Source organism: Brachycentrus maculatus, unplaced genomic scaffold, assembly GCF_059751285.1.
Source record: "Brachycentrus maculatus isolate JH-2025_06_01 unplaced genomic scaffold, ASM5975128v1 h1tg000064l, whole genome shotgun sequence".
NCBI classification, from domain to species: Eukaryota; Metazoa; Arthropoda; class Insecta; order Trichoptera; family Brachycentridae; genus Brachycentrus; species Brachycentrus maculatus.
This window is the reverse complement of record NW_028280818.1, coordinates 920,106-936,243: the sequence shown is the minus strand read 5'-3', so window position 1 is coordinate 936,243 and position 16,138 is coordinate 920,106. Positions and strand designations below refer to the sequence as shown.

The following is a 16,138-nucleotide window of genomic DNA, read 5'->3' as shown; positions in this document are numbered from 1 at the left end:
AACATAATATTAGTCAAGTTAGTACAAAACTAATCATAACATAATATAACTCAAGTTTGTACAAAACTAATAATAACCTAATGTTAGTCAAGTTAGTACAAAACCAATCATAACATAATATTAGTTAAGTTAGAACAAAACTAATCATAACATAATATTTGTCAAGTTACTACAAAACTAAGCATAACATAATATTAGTCAAGTTTGTACAAAACTAATAATAACATAATATTTGTCAAGTTAGTACAAAACTAAGCATAACATAACATTAGTCAAGTTTGTACAAAACTAATAATAACATAATATTAGTCAATTTAGTACACAACTAATCATAACAAAACGTCAGTAAATGTGAAATGTCTTAAAGGGTTAAGACGCAGGAACTACTACTCAAATATAATGTAGGGGTACATACATAATGCTTTGTGAACGAACTGTCTGGCAAATGTTACGGCCTTTTTAAAGTATTTGCTTAAGGGTCGCCGCTCACTTATGTATTTACGAGAAAGATCAACTACAATTCCATCAGACGCACTTAAATAATGTAAACTGCGATTTGACAACGTAAATATCGTCCTCACCAACCCCTCTCTTGTCAGCACGTGTTCACAAGTCGCTCACTCCTTTCAAGAACGTCATAAATCAAAAATCGACATTTTTCAGTTGTGCATGTTTTCGGAATGCACAGAAAATGTACTATATCCCAGCAAAAGATGCATATTTTTAACTTAATATTTACCCGCTACAGGGCAGAAAGTGTTGTTTTTGCATTTTGAAGAAAAGGTTTTGTTTAATTATTTTTTAAATATACTATATATTTTTCAAATGGAGAAAAAACATTCAGGTTTTACCCTAAAAGATCTGATATACAGTAAAAAGTTCAATAAGTGGCTTGATATGTATTTTTAATACATTATATTATATTTTCAATCTTTAATAACGATCTCTGAAAAATCAAGTTTTTTGATTTATGAAAGGAGTAAGCGATATTTGAAATTTTGTATCCGGAATGGTACAAATACCTGTTTTGTGTTAATTTAAATGAATTTAAATGCACAACTGAAAATTGACTATTTTTGATATATGACGTTGTTGAAAGGAGCGAGCGATATACTCGTATCATATATCGTTTTGCCGCACAATTCATCTGAGGGACCGCATTCCGACTATTATGCATTAAGTCTACTTTCGTCTATCTTTTGCTAACTCCACACTTCACATCCAAACATTACAAATATATGAAATAAATAAATAAATAAATAAAATACATCAAAAGCAAGACATAAGGGGTGGACTGCTGGGAAATTTAATTCTTTAGCAAAAAAGCCGTATCTTGTTTCAGAAACGCCATTCGTGATCTTATTATATATTCTTTTGAGATATGCCTCAACACTGGTAATGAATAATTTATTTTGAAAAATACGAAAATAAATTTTATCCTTCGAAACGAAGCAATTCCTATGATACAGAGATTTGTTTGCAGTGGCGTGCGTCCCGTGTTGGCACATTTTCAGTGCCTTCCCTTACGTTTTTTTCATAAAATTCCTTTTTTAATTCAATTATGTCCGCCTCCGTAGTGTTATGGCCAGCACGCCTGGAGAACCCGGGTTCGATTCCCAGGGGGGTCAAAATCAATACGGATGATTTTCACTCTCATGTTTATTTAATATCACCCTGGAATGGTACAAGAAGCACAGTGCTGATCACATTGATTTCATGCGATTAACGATCAAAATAACATTGCATCAATGTGGAAGAGGAGAAAATTGTTTGCAAAGACAGTTTTATTCCCTTTGCGGAGAAGCGGCGTGATGGTAATACACACACAAATACATACATTTATATATATATATATATATATATATATATATATATATATATATATATATATATATACATATATAAATATATATATAAATATATATATATATATATATATATATATATATATATATATATATATATATATATATATATATATATAAATGTATGTATTTGTGTGTGTATTATTTTTCTAAGAATTATTCATAGCCCCGAGCTCCCTAGGCGAATGTCGCAATTCAAAATTCAAATGGAGAATATCGAATACGTTCCGGAATCGAATCAGCCAATAGGGATGGCGGAATATCAAATCACAAAGAATACGACGCCATCTATGAGAAAAATTTCAAATCATTAGTCATCGATTTTGATAACGAGCGCAATATATATTTATATATTTTGCGATAACCTCTTCACTTACGAGTGGTATACAGTGGAACCTCTCATAACGGGCGTAATTCGTTCCAGAATCTTATTCGTTAAGCGAAAAAAAATGTTTTGTCTGGTAACACTACGTTTATATGATGCAGTGCCCTATGAACCATTGGGGTGCGGATGAGGGTTTGTAGAAGATCAGTGTTTAGTTGTGATCTATATATTCGTGAAGTTCAATTATATTATACGATTTTTTCTAATATTAGAGGGTTGATTATCTAAAAGAAACAGCATACTTCAAAATTGCCAACAAAACTTGATTCCTTCTTTAATGCGCGTCGATATCAAACAGCAACGTCACTTCATGACGAGTGAATTGTAATGGTCAGCACGCTTGGTTCTGAAGGTCCCGGGTTCGATTCCCAGAAGGGGTCTTATAAATAAAAGTTATTTTTTTACTCTAATATTTATTTAATACTACCCTGGACTGGTTGGTACCTGAAGCGGATGGTTGTTCACCTTTCCTTCATGTATAAACGATCAAGATAACACTGCGTTTATATGACGCAGTGCCCTATACACCATCGGGTGCAGATGATGGTTGAAGAAGAAGAAGCATTTTATTCAGGGTAAAAGCTTTAAATAACAGGGAATATTTAAACTGGGATTTTAGACTTAACGTTTTTTGCCAATATACCCACGACATATAGAATTCTGTCTTGACAACACTGCGTTTATATGATACAGTGCCCTATGCACCATTGGCCAAATAAAGTAGTTTTAAATGTCATATTCATGTGGTTTTAAAAGTAAATTAAACTTTAAGTGTATTAGCTGGTATTTTATTCAGGCTATAAGCTTTAAATAACAGGGATTATTTTAGAGTTAACGTCTTTTGCCAATATACCCACGATATTTAGAATTTTGTCTGTATTTCGTAATTTTTATTTCTATCTTAATACAGTGTTCATATTTTTTTTAAACCTTTTTTTTATACAATGGACTTTTGGCTTTAATGGACATTTCGCTCACTCCTTTCAAGAACGTCATAAATCAAAAATTGTCAATTTTCAGTTGAGCGTGTTTTCGGATGCCCAGAAAATGTTCTATATACCAGCAAAAGAGGCATATTTTTAACTTAATATTTACCCGCTACAGGGCAGAAAGTGTTGTTTTTGCATTTTGAAGAAAAGGTATTGTTTAATTATTTTTTTAAACATACTAAATATTTTTCAAATGGAGAAAAAACCTTCAGGTTTTACCTAAAAAGATCTGTTGCACAGTAAAAAGTTCAGTAAGTGGCTAGATATTTATTTTTTATACATTGTATTATATTTTAAAACTTTAAAAACGTTCTCCTGAAAAATAAAGTATTTTGATTTATGACGTTCTTGAAAGGAGTGAGCCTTTTATCCCCCAATTAATCCGTTATATCGAGGTATTACTATTTGAACAGAGTCGGGTGAAACTGTAACTCTCTGCCTACCCCTGTGTGGAAGACGGCAGCTAGTTGGTTAGTTAGTTACGTGAAGATAATCACATAACCGTATGAATTACTAGCAAATTTAAATGCTTTAGGTCGTGGATAATGATTATCAATTAAAATATATATATAATTAATAGCAATGTCGAGTGATTATCTCCTCGGCATATATAAACTTACATTCCGCTAATTGGACTTTAGCTGGAACGATGACGTCACTCTGGCAATTAATGGTACTTAGAAACTTATGGCAGCCATTGTGAACACCGCGAACAGTTTAAACATATTGTCAAATCAAGGGATTGTCCGAAGAATTCGTCGAAAAATAATTATTCGAAAATCTGCAACATTTTGGGCGCGTCTGAATTATTGTTCACAAATCTAGGTTTCGTTTTTCCACTATTCGTTATTTTTACATTTTTGATATCTCAACATTGATGGGATTACGACTAGTCATAGGCTGGTTAAGTGATCGCAATATTGCAACTTTCAAAAAAAAGTTTTGAAAAATGTTTGTATGTACGCCTATGTGTATATATATATATATATATATATATATATATATATATATATATATATATATATATATATATATATATATATATATATATATATATATTTATATATATATATATTTATATAAACCCCCTATCCGCACCCAAATGGTGCATAGGGCACTGTGTCGTATAAACGCAGTGTTATCTTGATCGATAACACATGAAGGAAAGGTAATCAGCCGTCCGCTTCAGGTACCAGTCCAGGTTAATATTGAATAAATATTACAGTGAAAACATCACTTATATTTATTTAACCCCCCCTGGGAATCGAACCCGGGACCTCCAGAACGGTAGCCGAGCGTGCTGACCATTACACTTCGGAGGCGGATATATATATATATATATATATATATATATATATATATATATATATATATATATATATATATATATATATATATATATATTTATGTATATATATATATATATATATACATATGTGTATATATATAATACTTGAAAGCTGTCAGGTTAGGAGTCGAAATAATTGGCGGTTATGTATGAGGAGATGCATGAACGTGGAAGACGCGAAGAATGTTTACAAAGACAGAGTGGTGTGGCGTTCTATTCTCTCTGCTACCCCTACGGGGAAGCGGTGTGATGGTTAGGAAAACAGTATATTAATTTATTTTAACATAATTTAATGGGAAATTATTGACTTTATTATTTTTTGATAATATTATTTTTTTCAATAACTCCGAATTGCAGATAATCCAGATTTGTGAACAAGTATTTGGGCACACTCAAAATGTTGGAAGATATTTAGTTCATTCATACGTCGGATACAGGTAACTAACTGGGTGCAATTAGAAGAATTCAGAAGTGAAATTATTTTCGATGAACTCTACCTTGATTTTCGAAGAATTATCATAATTTCGCATGGGCGCAAACCGCTTAGATAATTGGCCAATTCTTAATCAATCGGGTCTAACTCGGTCTTAGAGTTATTTAGTTCTCACCTATAGTAGACTGCGGAAAGTTCAATATTTATATACTAGATTATACGAGTATTAAAAATTACAATTAATTTATTTTAACTAGTATTTAAAACCGATATTTTATTATTTAAATATATATCTAAGTAACGTGATATTAAATTTAAGTAAATCAATGAGTATTTTATCAACCATAAATATAAATGAATTCACACTACGCAAAGTGTTATATCTGATTATTAAAACATAGAAAATCTTTTGAAATCTTGGAATAAAATGTAACAAATGTGTTAAAATCATGTAACATCTTATATTAAAATATGTCAAATTGTTGCAAACCATTTTTTGTGCATCTGATCCTTTAGCATCTCATTGTGTTACATCTGATTATTAAAACATTGAAAATCTAGCAAAAGCATTCATCAAAACGAATGTGTTAAAAATCGTGTTACATCTTAAATAATGAGTTGTTAAAGTGTTACGAACCATGTTTTGTGCATTTTATCTACTAGGATTTCCTTGTGTTACACCTGATTATTAAAACATTGAAAATCTTACAAAATCATGGATCAAAACGTAACAAATTAAATGTTTGAATCGTGTTACATCTTAAATAATGAGTTGTTAAAGTGTTACGAACCATGTTTTGTGCATCTGATCGTTTAGAATCTTCTTGTTTTTACACCGGATTATTAAAACATTGAAAATCTTTCAAAATCGTGGAATAAAATGTAACAAATCTGTTAAAATCGTGTTACATCTTTTAAATAATTTTTCAATGTGTTAAAAACCATGTTTTGTGCATCTTTTAGGATCTCCTTGTCGGATTATTGAAACATTGAAAATCTTACAAAATCATGGATCAAAACGTAACAAATATGTTAAAATCGTGTAACATCTTAAATAATGAGTAGTTAAAGTGTTACGAACCATGTTTTGTGCATCTTATCTGCTAGGATTTCCTTGTGTTACACCTGATTATTAAATCATTGAAAAACTTACATAATCGTGGATCAAAACGTAACAAATGTGTTAAAATCATGTAAATTCTTATATAAAAAGATGTCAAAGTGTTACAAACCATATTATGTTTGTTGATCTTTGAGTATCTCCTTTTTCATAAGTGATTTTAACAATTATAAAGTATTCCAGTCATTTCGTGTCTGATTAAAAGTGATGACGAAAATATTAGAAAAAATCTGAAAAATATGTTATAATCGATAAAAGTGCTGAAAATCATGTAAAATCTTTATGTTCAAAACTAATAATGTAATATTTAAAGTTATTTTAGTGTGAAAAATATTTTTCAACTGATTTAAAATACATTTACAGTATAATTTAAAATGTCTACAAGGTCGTATAATTGTTTGCATAAATGTCGTCGAAAAAAACATTATTATTTTTCCATTTCATACGCCAACGAACGTAAGTATCAATTATATAGTAACTGTCTTTATCTATAATATAGTAACTATCTTTATCAAATACATATATAGTACCTATCTGTATCAATTGTGTTGTAACTAACTTTATAAAATATTGAATATAATAACTAATTTTATCAATTATATAGTAACTTACTTATCAATTATAAAGTGACTATCTTTATCTATTATAAAGTAACTATCTTTATCAATCATAAAGTAACTTTCTTTATCAATTAAAAAGTAACCGTCTTCAGCAATTGTATAGTAACTTACTTTATCAATTATATACTAACATCTTTATCAATTGTATAGTATACGTAACTATCTTTATTTATTATAAAGTAACTATCTTTATCAATCAAATAGTAACTTTCTTTATCAATTGTAAAGTAAACGTCTTTAGCAATTACATAGTAACTTTCGTAATCAATTATTAAGTAGCTATCATTATCAAATATGTATAAACTCTCTTTATCAGTAACAAATATAGTTACTTTCTGTATAAATTACATACTAACTTTCTCTATCAATTACATAGTAACTATCTTTATCAATAACATAGTAACTGTCTTTATCAATTACATAGTAACTTTCTATATCAATTATAAAGTAACTATCATTTTTAATTATGTATAAACTCTCTTTATCAGTTACAAATATAGTCACTTTCTGTATCAATTACATACTAACTTTCTCTATCAATTACATAGTAACTATCTCTATCAATTACATAGTAACTGTCTTTATCAATTACATAGTAACTTTCTTTATCAATTATATAGTACCTATCTATATCAATAATTTGATAACTTCTTAGTATTTTTTTTCTCCTTACATAAAAATTTCATCGTCTCAGTTAGACATCTTAGAAATAATGATTCAGGATAGATGATATCGTAAAGGAAAGTCTGATTAAAGTGATCACTTTATACACTGTGTAACGTACACACACACGCACACACACACACAATTTGATTCATACAAATATATATATATTTCTATTATTTTTTCAGATTGTGGCACATTATTTCCCGAATCATCTGGCAACATGACCTCGTCACACTCTCTCCACGGGGATATACAGAGAGGTGAAGATGACGTCAGGCATGGAGCTACTATCCACTTTCACGATCATAGAAAAGTAAGAGAAACAATATAGTGTGTATACAGTAGCGATCACTCAAATCTTTCCAGACTGATTATATAAGTTTTTTTTTTTAAATATATTTTTGTCGTGATTCCTTGATAGATTTTCAGTCCAAATTGTTGAACAACACTGTTCAAAGACGATATACCAAAAAAATTGCCTATTTATGAGCAAAAAAAAAATTCATAATTTTATAGTATAGCATATAAGTATGTACTACATACTTATATGGTATACTATAAAATTATGAATTTTTTGTGTGTAGTATATTTGTAGGTTTTGATATCGTTTTATTATATTAGTTTATTTTAAAATATGATTATTATTAACTTATTATTAAACTATAAATTAAAACCGTTCAATTTTCAAAAAAATAACTAACAGTTTGTAGATAATTGGGTCCCTGCTCGTCTTTGTATCATAAAATTTAATATTCATTGATTTGCGATAAACTTATAGCTAGTTTTTTCACATGTCGACGAGAACATATGCAGTTCTCGAAACTAGTCGTGTTTACATTAATAAACTCAAAGGTGGTCTTTTACAAGAGTTTTATCTTAATGATTTCAATATTTATTTTGATATTTTCTACCCTAAATCAACAAAAGCAGAAGAGAAGTAAGTTTAGTTCCACCACATTATATTTTACGAGTCTTGTCTCGGGAGTACGCTAATTAAAATAGCCATTTTAACATTCGCGACACGTCTGGACGAAACTAACTGCAGAATGTTTCAAATAATTTAATATTCGTTTAGTTTTTAGTATGCTTTTGTGTATAAACTACAAAGTAAGTGGTCATTTAAGGACAAAACCAAAGTTCAAATGAATATCATAAAACGGAGCTCGTTTTTCATGCATTTCATGAACGCGACATATCTCATAAGACTCTCACAAAAAATGCTAGCTTTATTTGCATTAATCTCTTAAAGTGGACATACGTATATTCACATGAATCTCATGAACCGGATCTATGTACAACATATTCGCTTGAATCTACATAGATCTGGTAACCGAACTATATTCACATGAATCTCATGAAATTGAACTGTATTCGTATGTATTTTGAAACTGGAGCTATATTCGCTTGAACCTTATGGAACAGAACTAACATATCGCTCACTCCATTCAACAACGTCAAATATCAAAAAACTTGATTTTTCAGGAGATCGTATTCAAAGTTTAAAAATATATATATTTTTTTTTAAATAAATATCAAGCCACTTATTGAACTTTTTACTGTGCAACAGATCTTTTTAGGTAAAACCTGAATGTTTTTTCTCCATTCGAAAAATATTTAGTATTTAAAAAAAAAAAAAATTAACAATACCTTTTCTTCAAAATGCAAAAACAACACTTTCTGCCCTGTAGCGGGTAAATAAATATTGAGTTAAAAATATGCTGCTTTTGCTGGGATATAGTACATATTCTGGGCATTTCGAAAACATGCACAACTGAAAATTGTCGATTTTTGATATATGACATTGTTGAAAGGAGTGAGCGATATACTTGCATTTGTGAAAAACACAGCAAGACGTACATATCGTGGGCATACTGGCAAAATACGTTAACTCTAAAATCCCTGTTATTTAAAGCTTTTAGCCTGAATAAAATACCCGCTATTAAACTTAAAATTGAATTTACTTTTAAAACCAAATAAATATGACATTTCATATTATTTTTTGACATTTCATCAAAGATGAAGAAGAATATGGAAGTCTGGGCATTTACGGGGCTTACGACCGTCATAGGCTGGTTTAAGTGATCATTTTACACACGTGTAACATTCACCAATTCTACCCATTATTGACAACCACACTACTCAAATTCTTGGAAGTTCTATATATATGAACCAATTTAGAAACTTTGTTCTTGAATCACTAGAACTTCACTAGAGACATCTATTGGTGAGATGTAAAGAAGCTTTTTTATTAAGCAAAAACTCTTATATTAGTATGTGAGATCCGAATCCCGGATTATAATCACACACATGAGAACCTTTTCTGGCGTTTCTCATGTGTGTGATTATAATCCGGGATTCGGATCTCACATACTAATATAAGAGTTTCTGCTTAATAAAAAAGCTTCTTTACATCTCACCAATAGATGTCTCTAGTGAAGTTCTAGTGATTCAAGAACAAAGTTTCTAAATTGGTTCATATATATAGAACTTCCAAGAATTTGAGTAGTGGGGTTGTCAATAATGGGTAGAATTGGTGAATGTTACACGTGTGTAAAGTGATCACTTAAACCAGCCTATGACGGTCGTAAGCCCCGTAAATGCCCAGACTTCCATATTCTTCTTCATCTTTGATAAAAATGTCAAAAAATAATATGAAAATAACTCCTGTAATTGGAGATAATCCAGATTTTGTGAACAAGTATTTGGACACACTCAAAATGTTGTATGACATTTCAAACTACTTAGTGTGTTTGCCAGTTTATAGAACGTTAAAAACATTGTAATATACATCAGTTAGTCAAAATCCGTTTTGTCTGCCTCCTTAGTGTAATGGTCAGCGAGCTCGTCTTTCGTACCGGAGGTCCCGGGTCCAATTCCCAGGGGGGGGGGTCAAATACATATAAGTGATTTTTTCACTGTAATATTTTTTCTATACTACCCTGGACTGGTACCTGAAGCGGAGGGCTGATCACCTTTCCTTCGTGTGTTAACGATCAAGATAACACTGCATTTATATGATGCAGTGCCCTATGCACCATTGAGGTGCGGATAAGGGTTTGAAGTGAAGTGGTCAAAATCAAAATAGGACTTAGTTAGGGCGGCTTTTAGAAAACTCAATCTGATGCGTGTGTCAATCAATATTCATTATTTGATCATTCTCCAGGGTATAGGACCGTCTTTAGAGTCCACTACAGTCTCCGACGACTCCATCACTGATGAGGGAGCTCTCCGGAAGTCCTCGACTGGACCGGATATCAGCAGACCGGATGCTGACGCAACGGACGAAGAATGCGCCGAAGCTCTTGACGGCTTTAAAGACGTCATCTCCCCTGCTGCCAGTGACATCTATGTTGACATTGCAGAAAATTTTCCGGTGAGACCATTGCATTATTTTATTATTATGTGAAATAAGTTGCATATTAAATAATTGAATCGTGTTTTTGATATTAATATTATTTTATTTGGAAACTTTAAAGAATAGTTACATTAATACATTTACATTAACGATTAACAAGAAACAGTTATTTGTTATTTATTTTTTTTATTAGAGTTAACAACAGCAACATATCGCTCATTCCTTTCAAGAACGTCATAAATCAAAAATCGTCAATTTTCAGTCGTGCATGTTTTCGGAATGCCCAAAAAATGTACTATATCCCAGCAAAATCGGCATATTTTTAACTAAATATTTACCCGCTACAGGGCAGAAAATGTTGTTTTTGCATTTTGAAGAAAAGGTATTGTTTAATATTTTTTTTAAATATACTAAATATTTTTCAAATGGAAAAAAACTCTTAGGTTTTACCCAAAAACAACACTTTCTGCCCTGTAGCGGGTAAATATTAAGTTAAAAATATGCCGCTTTTGCTGGGATATAGTACATTTTCTGCGTATTGCGAAAACAGGCACAACTGAAATTTGTTCTTGAAAGAAGTGAGCGATATATATAATTCTTTACTCTATAAATCACTTAAAAATTCACGCACTGATGATTTTTTCCTTTTACCGTTTCGACAAGACAGACGTGCGTGCAATGTTACACCGTTTTCAATAAGAAATAAGTAGCCTGAAATGTTTCAGAAAAATACCTGAAATTTCTCCCCCCGAAACACTCGAATGAAAGCCGTCTGATATCGCCTATCCCTTTGTACATGTGTTTGGATCACGTCAGACAACTAAGGCGTGTTCCCCATACCCGGGTTCGTACGCCTAATAAATCCAACAAAACCCTATGTTTGCTTATAACCAAACATATCGCTCACTCCTTTCAAGAACGTCATAAATCAAAAATCGTCAATTTTCAGTTGTGCATGTTTTCGGAATGGCCAGAAAATGTACTATATTTCAGCAAATGCGGCATATTTTTAACTTAATATTTACCCGCTACAGGGCAGAAAGTGTTTTTTTTGTATTTGCATTTTTGTTTTTGAAAAAAAGCTATTGTTTAATTATTTTTTTAAATATATTAAATATTTTTCAAATGGACAAAAAACCTTCAAGTTTTACCTAAAAAGATCTGTTGCACAGTAAAAAGTTCAATAAGTGGCTATATATTTATTTTTAATACATTGTGTTATATTTTTAAACTTTAAAAACGTTCTCCTGAAAAATCAAGTTTTTTGATTTATGACGTTCTTGAAAGGAGTGAGCGATATGTAGTTTCGCACCTGTACCATATCGCTCATTTGGTGCAACAATGGCGTAATTCAGTGTTCCGCTGTTTTTTTTTTATTTGTATACATTTATTTAAATCACAATTTTAACATATTTAGAACTTTTTTGCAGAGATTCACGAAGCCACCTTGTGTGTCTTGTCGGTGGAGTTCTTTTTTTAATATATTTTTTATTATTTTTAACGATTTTAACCTAATATACACACAAAAAAGAGAGAAAAATTAAGAATATAAACATTTCACAATTTTCATAAAATTAACTCTTGATCATTTACTCATCCCTTTATTTTGGCTTTGTTTCATATTTTATTTTGACCTCTAACATCCGTCGGCAACAAATTAAAAATGTTCGGAACGATATATTGCAGTGTTGGACTCCCATATTTATTGTTAATTCTTGGGACTATCAAACTTTCGCTGTGTGCAAATCGTGTATCATGGTTGTGTACTAAAAGATGTCGATATTTTTTTTCTAGTTTGTTGCTCAACGATGATACTCATCCAGAATATTCCACGTACCGGTGGTAATTTTAAATGTTTATATATCAGGATTGGATTGTCCCTTTGTTAAATACAGTATCTTAAAATGTCGTTGGGGACTTGGTATAGGTGTCAGCTGTAGACTTTGCTCTGGTGATTCTATGGGGAGGAATTCGTGAGTAGACAAGGGAATTCCATACCAACATTCTGGATAGCGATGGGATGAATCGATTTAAAATAATCGAATGATATTCTATTGTTAAGAATTATTAGAATTATCGATTAAACTCCTAAAATTAGTATTCGACTATTTATGAATATTAAAGGTGAATTGAAAATGAAAGTATTTGAAGGAATGTGAGGCTGAACTAAGGACAATTAAAATGATTAAGATGTATTCTTTAAAGTGGTTTGGACGTGTGGAGTGAGAAAATGACAAAGAAAGTATGTTCGGCAATAAAATATAGAACGAGCGAACAAGATTTGGCACGACCAGATCAATCAGAAAGGTATCATCTTCTAGTATTGCATGCATAACAAGATATTAGAATGTGAAGGAAGCTAGGAATGTATGTCAAAACAGAGTGAGGCGTTCCATCCTCTCTGCAAAACGGCGTGATGGTAGAATTAGTAGAATCTATGTACTTTCTTCCAACTCCTATCTTTGATCTAATCTCTCTACCTACCCCTGCAGACTTCAGGGTGGGTAACGATACACTAAAATCCTTTAACCACCCTCATTAATTCCTCTCCTTTCCTTCTCCTTCTTGCAAAATCTATTATTTTATATCATACCTTTTCTTAATCTCTGAATGTATTTTAATAGTATTATAACATAAATGTGGAATTGTTTAATTAGCTTCTTTTTTTAACGTAACTATTTTTGCTAATGTAATGTTTATTATTGTTAATGTAATAATAATAATAATAAACCCTTATCCGCACCCCAATGGTGCATAGGGCACTGCTTCATATAAGCGCAGTGTTATCTTGATCGTTTACACATGAAGGAAAGATGATCAGACTTCCGCTTCAGGTACCAGTCCAGGGTAATATTGAAAAATATTAGAGTGAAAAAATCACTAATATTTATTTGACCCTCCCTGGGAATCGTACCCGGGACCTCCAAAACGGTAGCCAAGCGTGCTGACCATTACACTACGGAGGCGGACTGAACTGATTATTGTTAATGTAACTATTGTTTATTATCACTTTTTATATGTCGCTCACTCCTTTCAAGAACGTCATAAATCAAAAAACTTGATTTTCCAGGAGAACGTTTTTAAAGTTTAAAAATATAATACAATGTATTAAAAATAAATATCAAGCCAGTTACTGAACTTTTTACTGTGCAACAGATCGTTTTAGGTAAAACCTGAAGGTTTTTTCTCCATTTGAAAAATATTTAGTATATTTAAAAAAATAATTAATCAATACCTTTTCTTAAAAATGCAAAAACAACAGTTTCTGCCCTGTAGCGGGTAAGTATTAAGTTAAAGTATGCTTCTTTTACTGGGATATAGTACATTTTCTGGGCATTCCGAAAACATGCACAACTGAAAATTGACGATTTTTGATTTATGACGTTCTTGAAAGGAGTGAGCGATGTAAGCTGTACTATTCCCGAACAAATAAAGAAAAAAATCCATACCTCCAAAAGCATTTGCTAACATGTGAAGCCGCGGAATTGGAGAGAACATACATATTTATATATGTAAATATATACAAAATATGTTGTTTTTTTTCAGGAGGAACCACTGCCTGAAAGATTTCCAGGAGACGGTGCTTCATCATCAGTGGCCTACTCCGCCGAGGATACCAACCACGACTTTGAAATTGAAATTGACGACTGCAAAGAAACAGTGGTAAGATTTTTCACAAATATCCTCATCGGCCCATCCAACCCAATACACGTTGCTTGGATATAATATCAGATCTCACCCTTTGTGGCCCGAAAGGCTGTTGTCTGTTAGCCCAGAGGCCTAATCAGACACAGTGTTACAAATTAAGAAATTTCAGAGGTGCATATTTACCATATTATGGCATATTTACCATGTATTTAACATATTATTTACAACATTTTTCATCTCACCGATAGATGTCTCCTAGATGTGATTCATAGTTAAAAATATCGCCCTTACCCATTATTAATGACTTTTTTTATATGTCAACTCAACAAAGATGAAGAAGAGTATAAGAATTATAAATTATTTGGTCAAATTATAAACTATATAAATAATTAAAATGAAAATGATGTTTTCTGGCGTTTCTCATGTATGTGATTATAATCCAGGATTCGGACCTATCATGCTAATAAAAGAGTTTCTGCTCAATAAAAAGCTTCTTTTTATCTCTCCAATAGATGTCACTAGTGAAGTTCTAGTGATTCAAGAACAATGTTTCAAAATTGGTTCATATATCGCTTACTCCTTTAAGAATGTCATAAATCAAAAAACTTGATTTTTCAGGAGAACGTTTTTAAAGTTTAAAAATATAATACAATGTATTAAAAATAAATATCAAGCAACCTATTGAACTTTTTACTGTGCAACAGATCTTTTTAGGTAAAACCTAAAGGTTTTTTCTACATTTGAAAAATAATTAGTATATTTAAAAAAAATAATTAAACAATACCTTTTCTTCAAAATGCAAAAACAACACTTTCTGCCCTGTAGCGGGTACATATTAAGTTAAAAATATGCCGCTTTAGCTGGGATATAGTACATTTTCTGGTCATTCCGAAAACATGCACAACTGAAAATTTACAATTTTTGATTTATGACATTCTTGAAAGGAGTGAGCGATATTTAAAGAACTTCCAAGAATTTGAATAGTGTGGTTGTCAATTTGAGTATTGTGGTAGAATTGGTGAATGTTACACGTGTGTAAAGTGATCAATTAAACCAGCCTATGATGGTCGCCAGCCCCGTAAATGCCCAGACTTGCATATTCTTCTTCATCTTTGATGAGATGTCAAAAAAAAATATTAACATATTATGTTTAATGCGAAATGTGAGCCTACTTAACTGAGTACAGGCAATCAAAATTTGGAACAATTGTGTTATTTTCACAAAACTAGACGTTTTTTCCGCGGCACACCAACTAATGACCACGGTACACCAGTGTGCCGCGGCACACACGCAGCGGGACAATGATCTAACAGACAGTGTAATTCATTGGTTATCAAACAAATATATCGCTTATTCTTTTCAAGAACGTCATAAATCAAAAAACTTGATTATTCAGGAGAACGTTTTCAAAGTTTAAACATATAAATCAATGTATTAAAAATAAATATCAAGCCACTTATTGAACTTTTTACTGTGCAACAGATCTTTTTAGGTAAAATCTGAACGTTTTTTCTTCATTTGAAAAATATTTAATATATTTAAAAAAATTATTAAACAATAGCTTTTTTTCAAAAACAAAAATGCAAATACAAAAAAAACACTTTCTGCCCTGTAGCGGGTAAATATTAAGTTAAAAATATGCCGCATTTGCTGGAATATAGTACATTTTCTGGCCATTCCGAAAACATGCACAGCTGAAAATTGACGAT

General features: G+C 31.2%; 1 protein-coding gene across 1 annotated transcript in view; it reads left to right on the top strand.

Annotated features, from left to right (window-relative positions):
* The window catches only part of LOC148311477 (adenylyl cyclase 78C-like), a 112,004-nt gene that overhangs the window by 56,770 nt on the left and 39,096 nt on the right, over window positions 1-16,138 (top strand). The window contains exons 3-5 of the mRNA XM_088256613.1: window positions 7,612-7,739; window positions 10,590-10,799; window positions 14,328-14,444. Coding sequence (XP_088112739.1) covers window positions 7,612-7,739; window positions 10,590-10,799; window positions 14,328-14,444 — 455 coding nt within the window. The remainder of the gene's footprint in view (window positions 1-7,611; window positions 7,740-10,589; window positions 10,800-14,327; window positions 14,445-16,138) is intronic.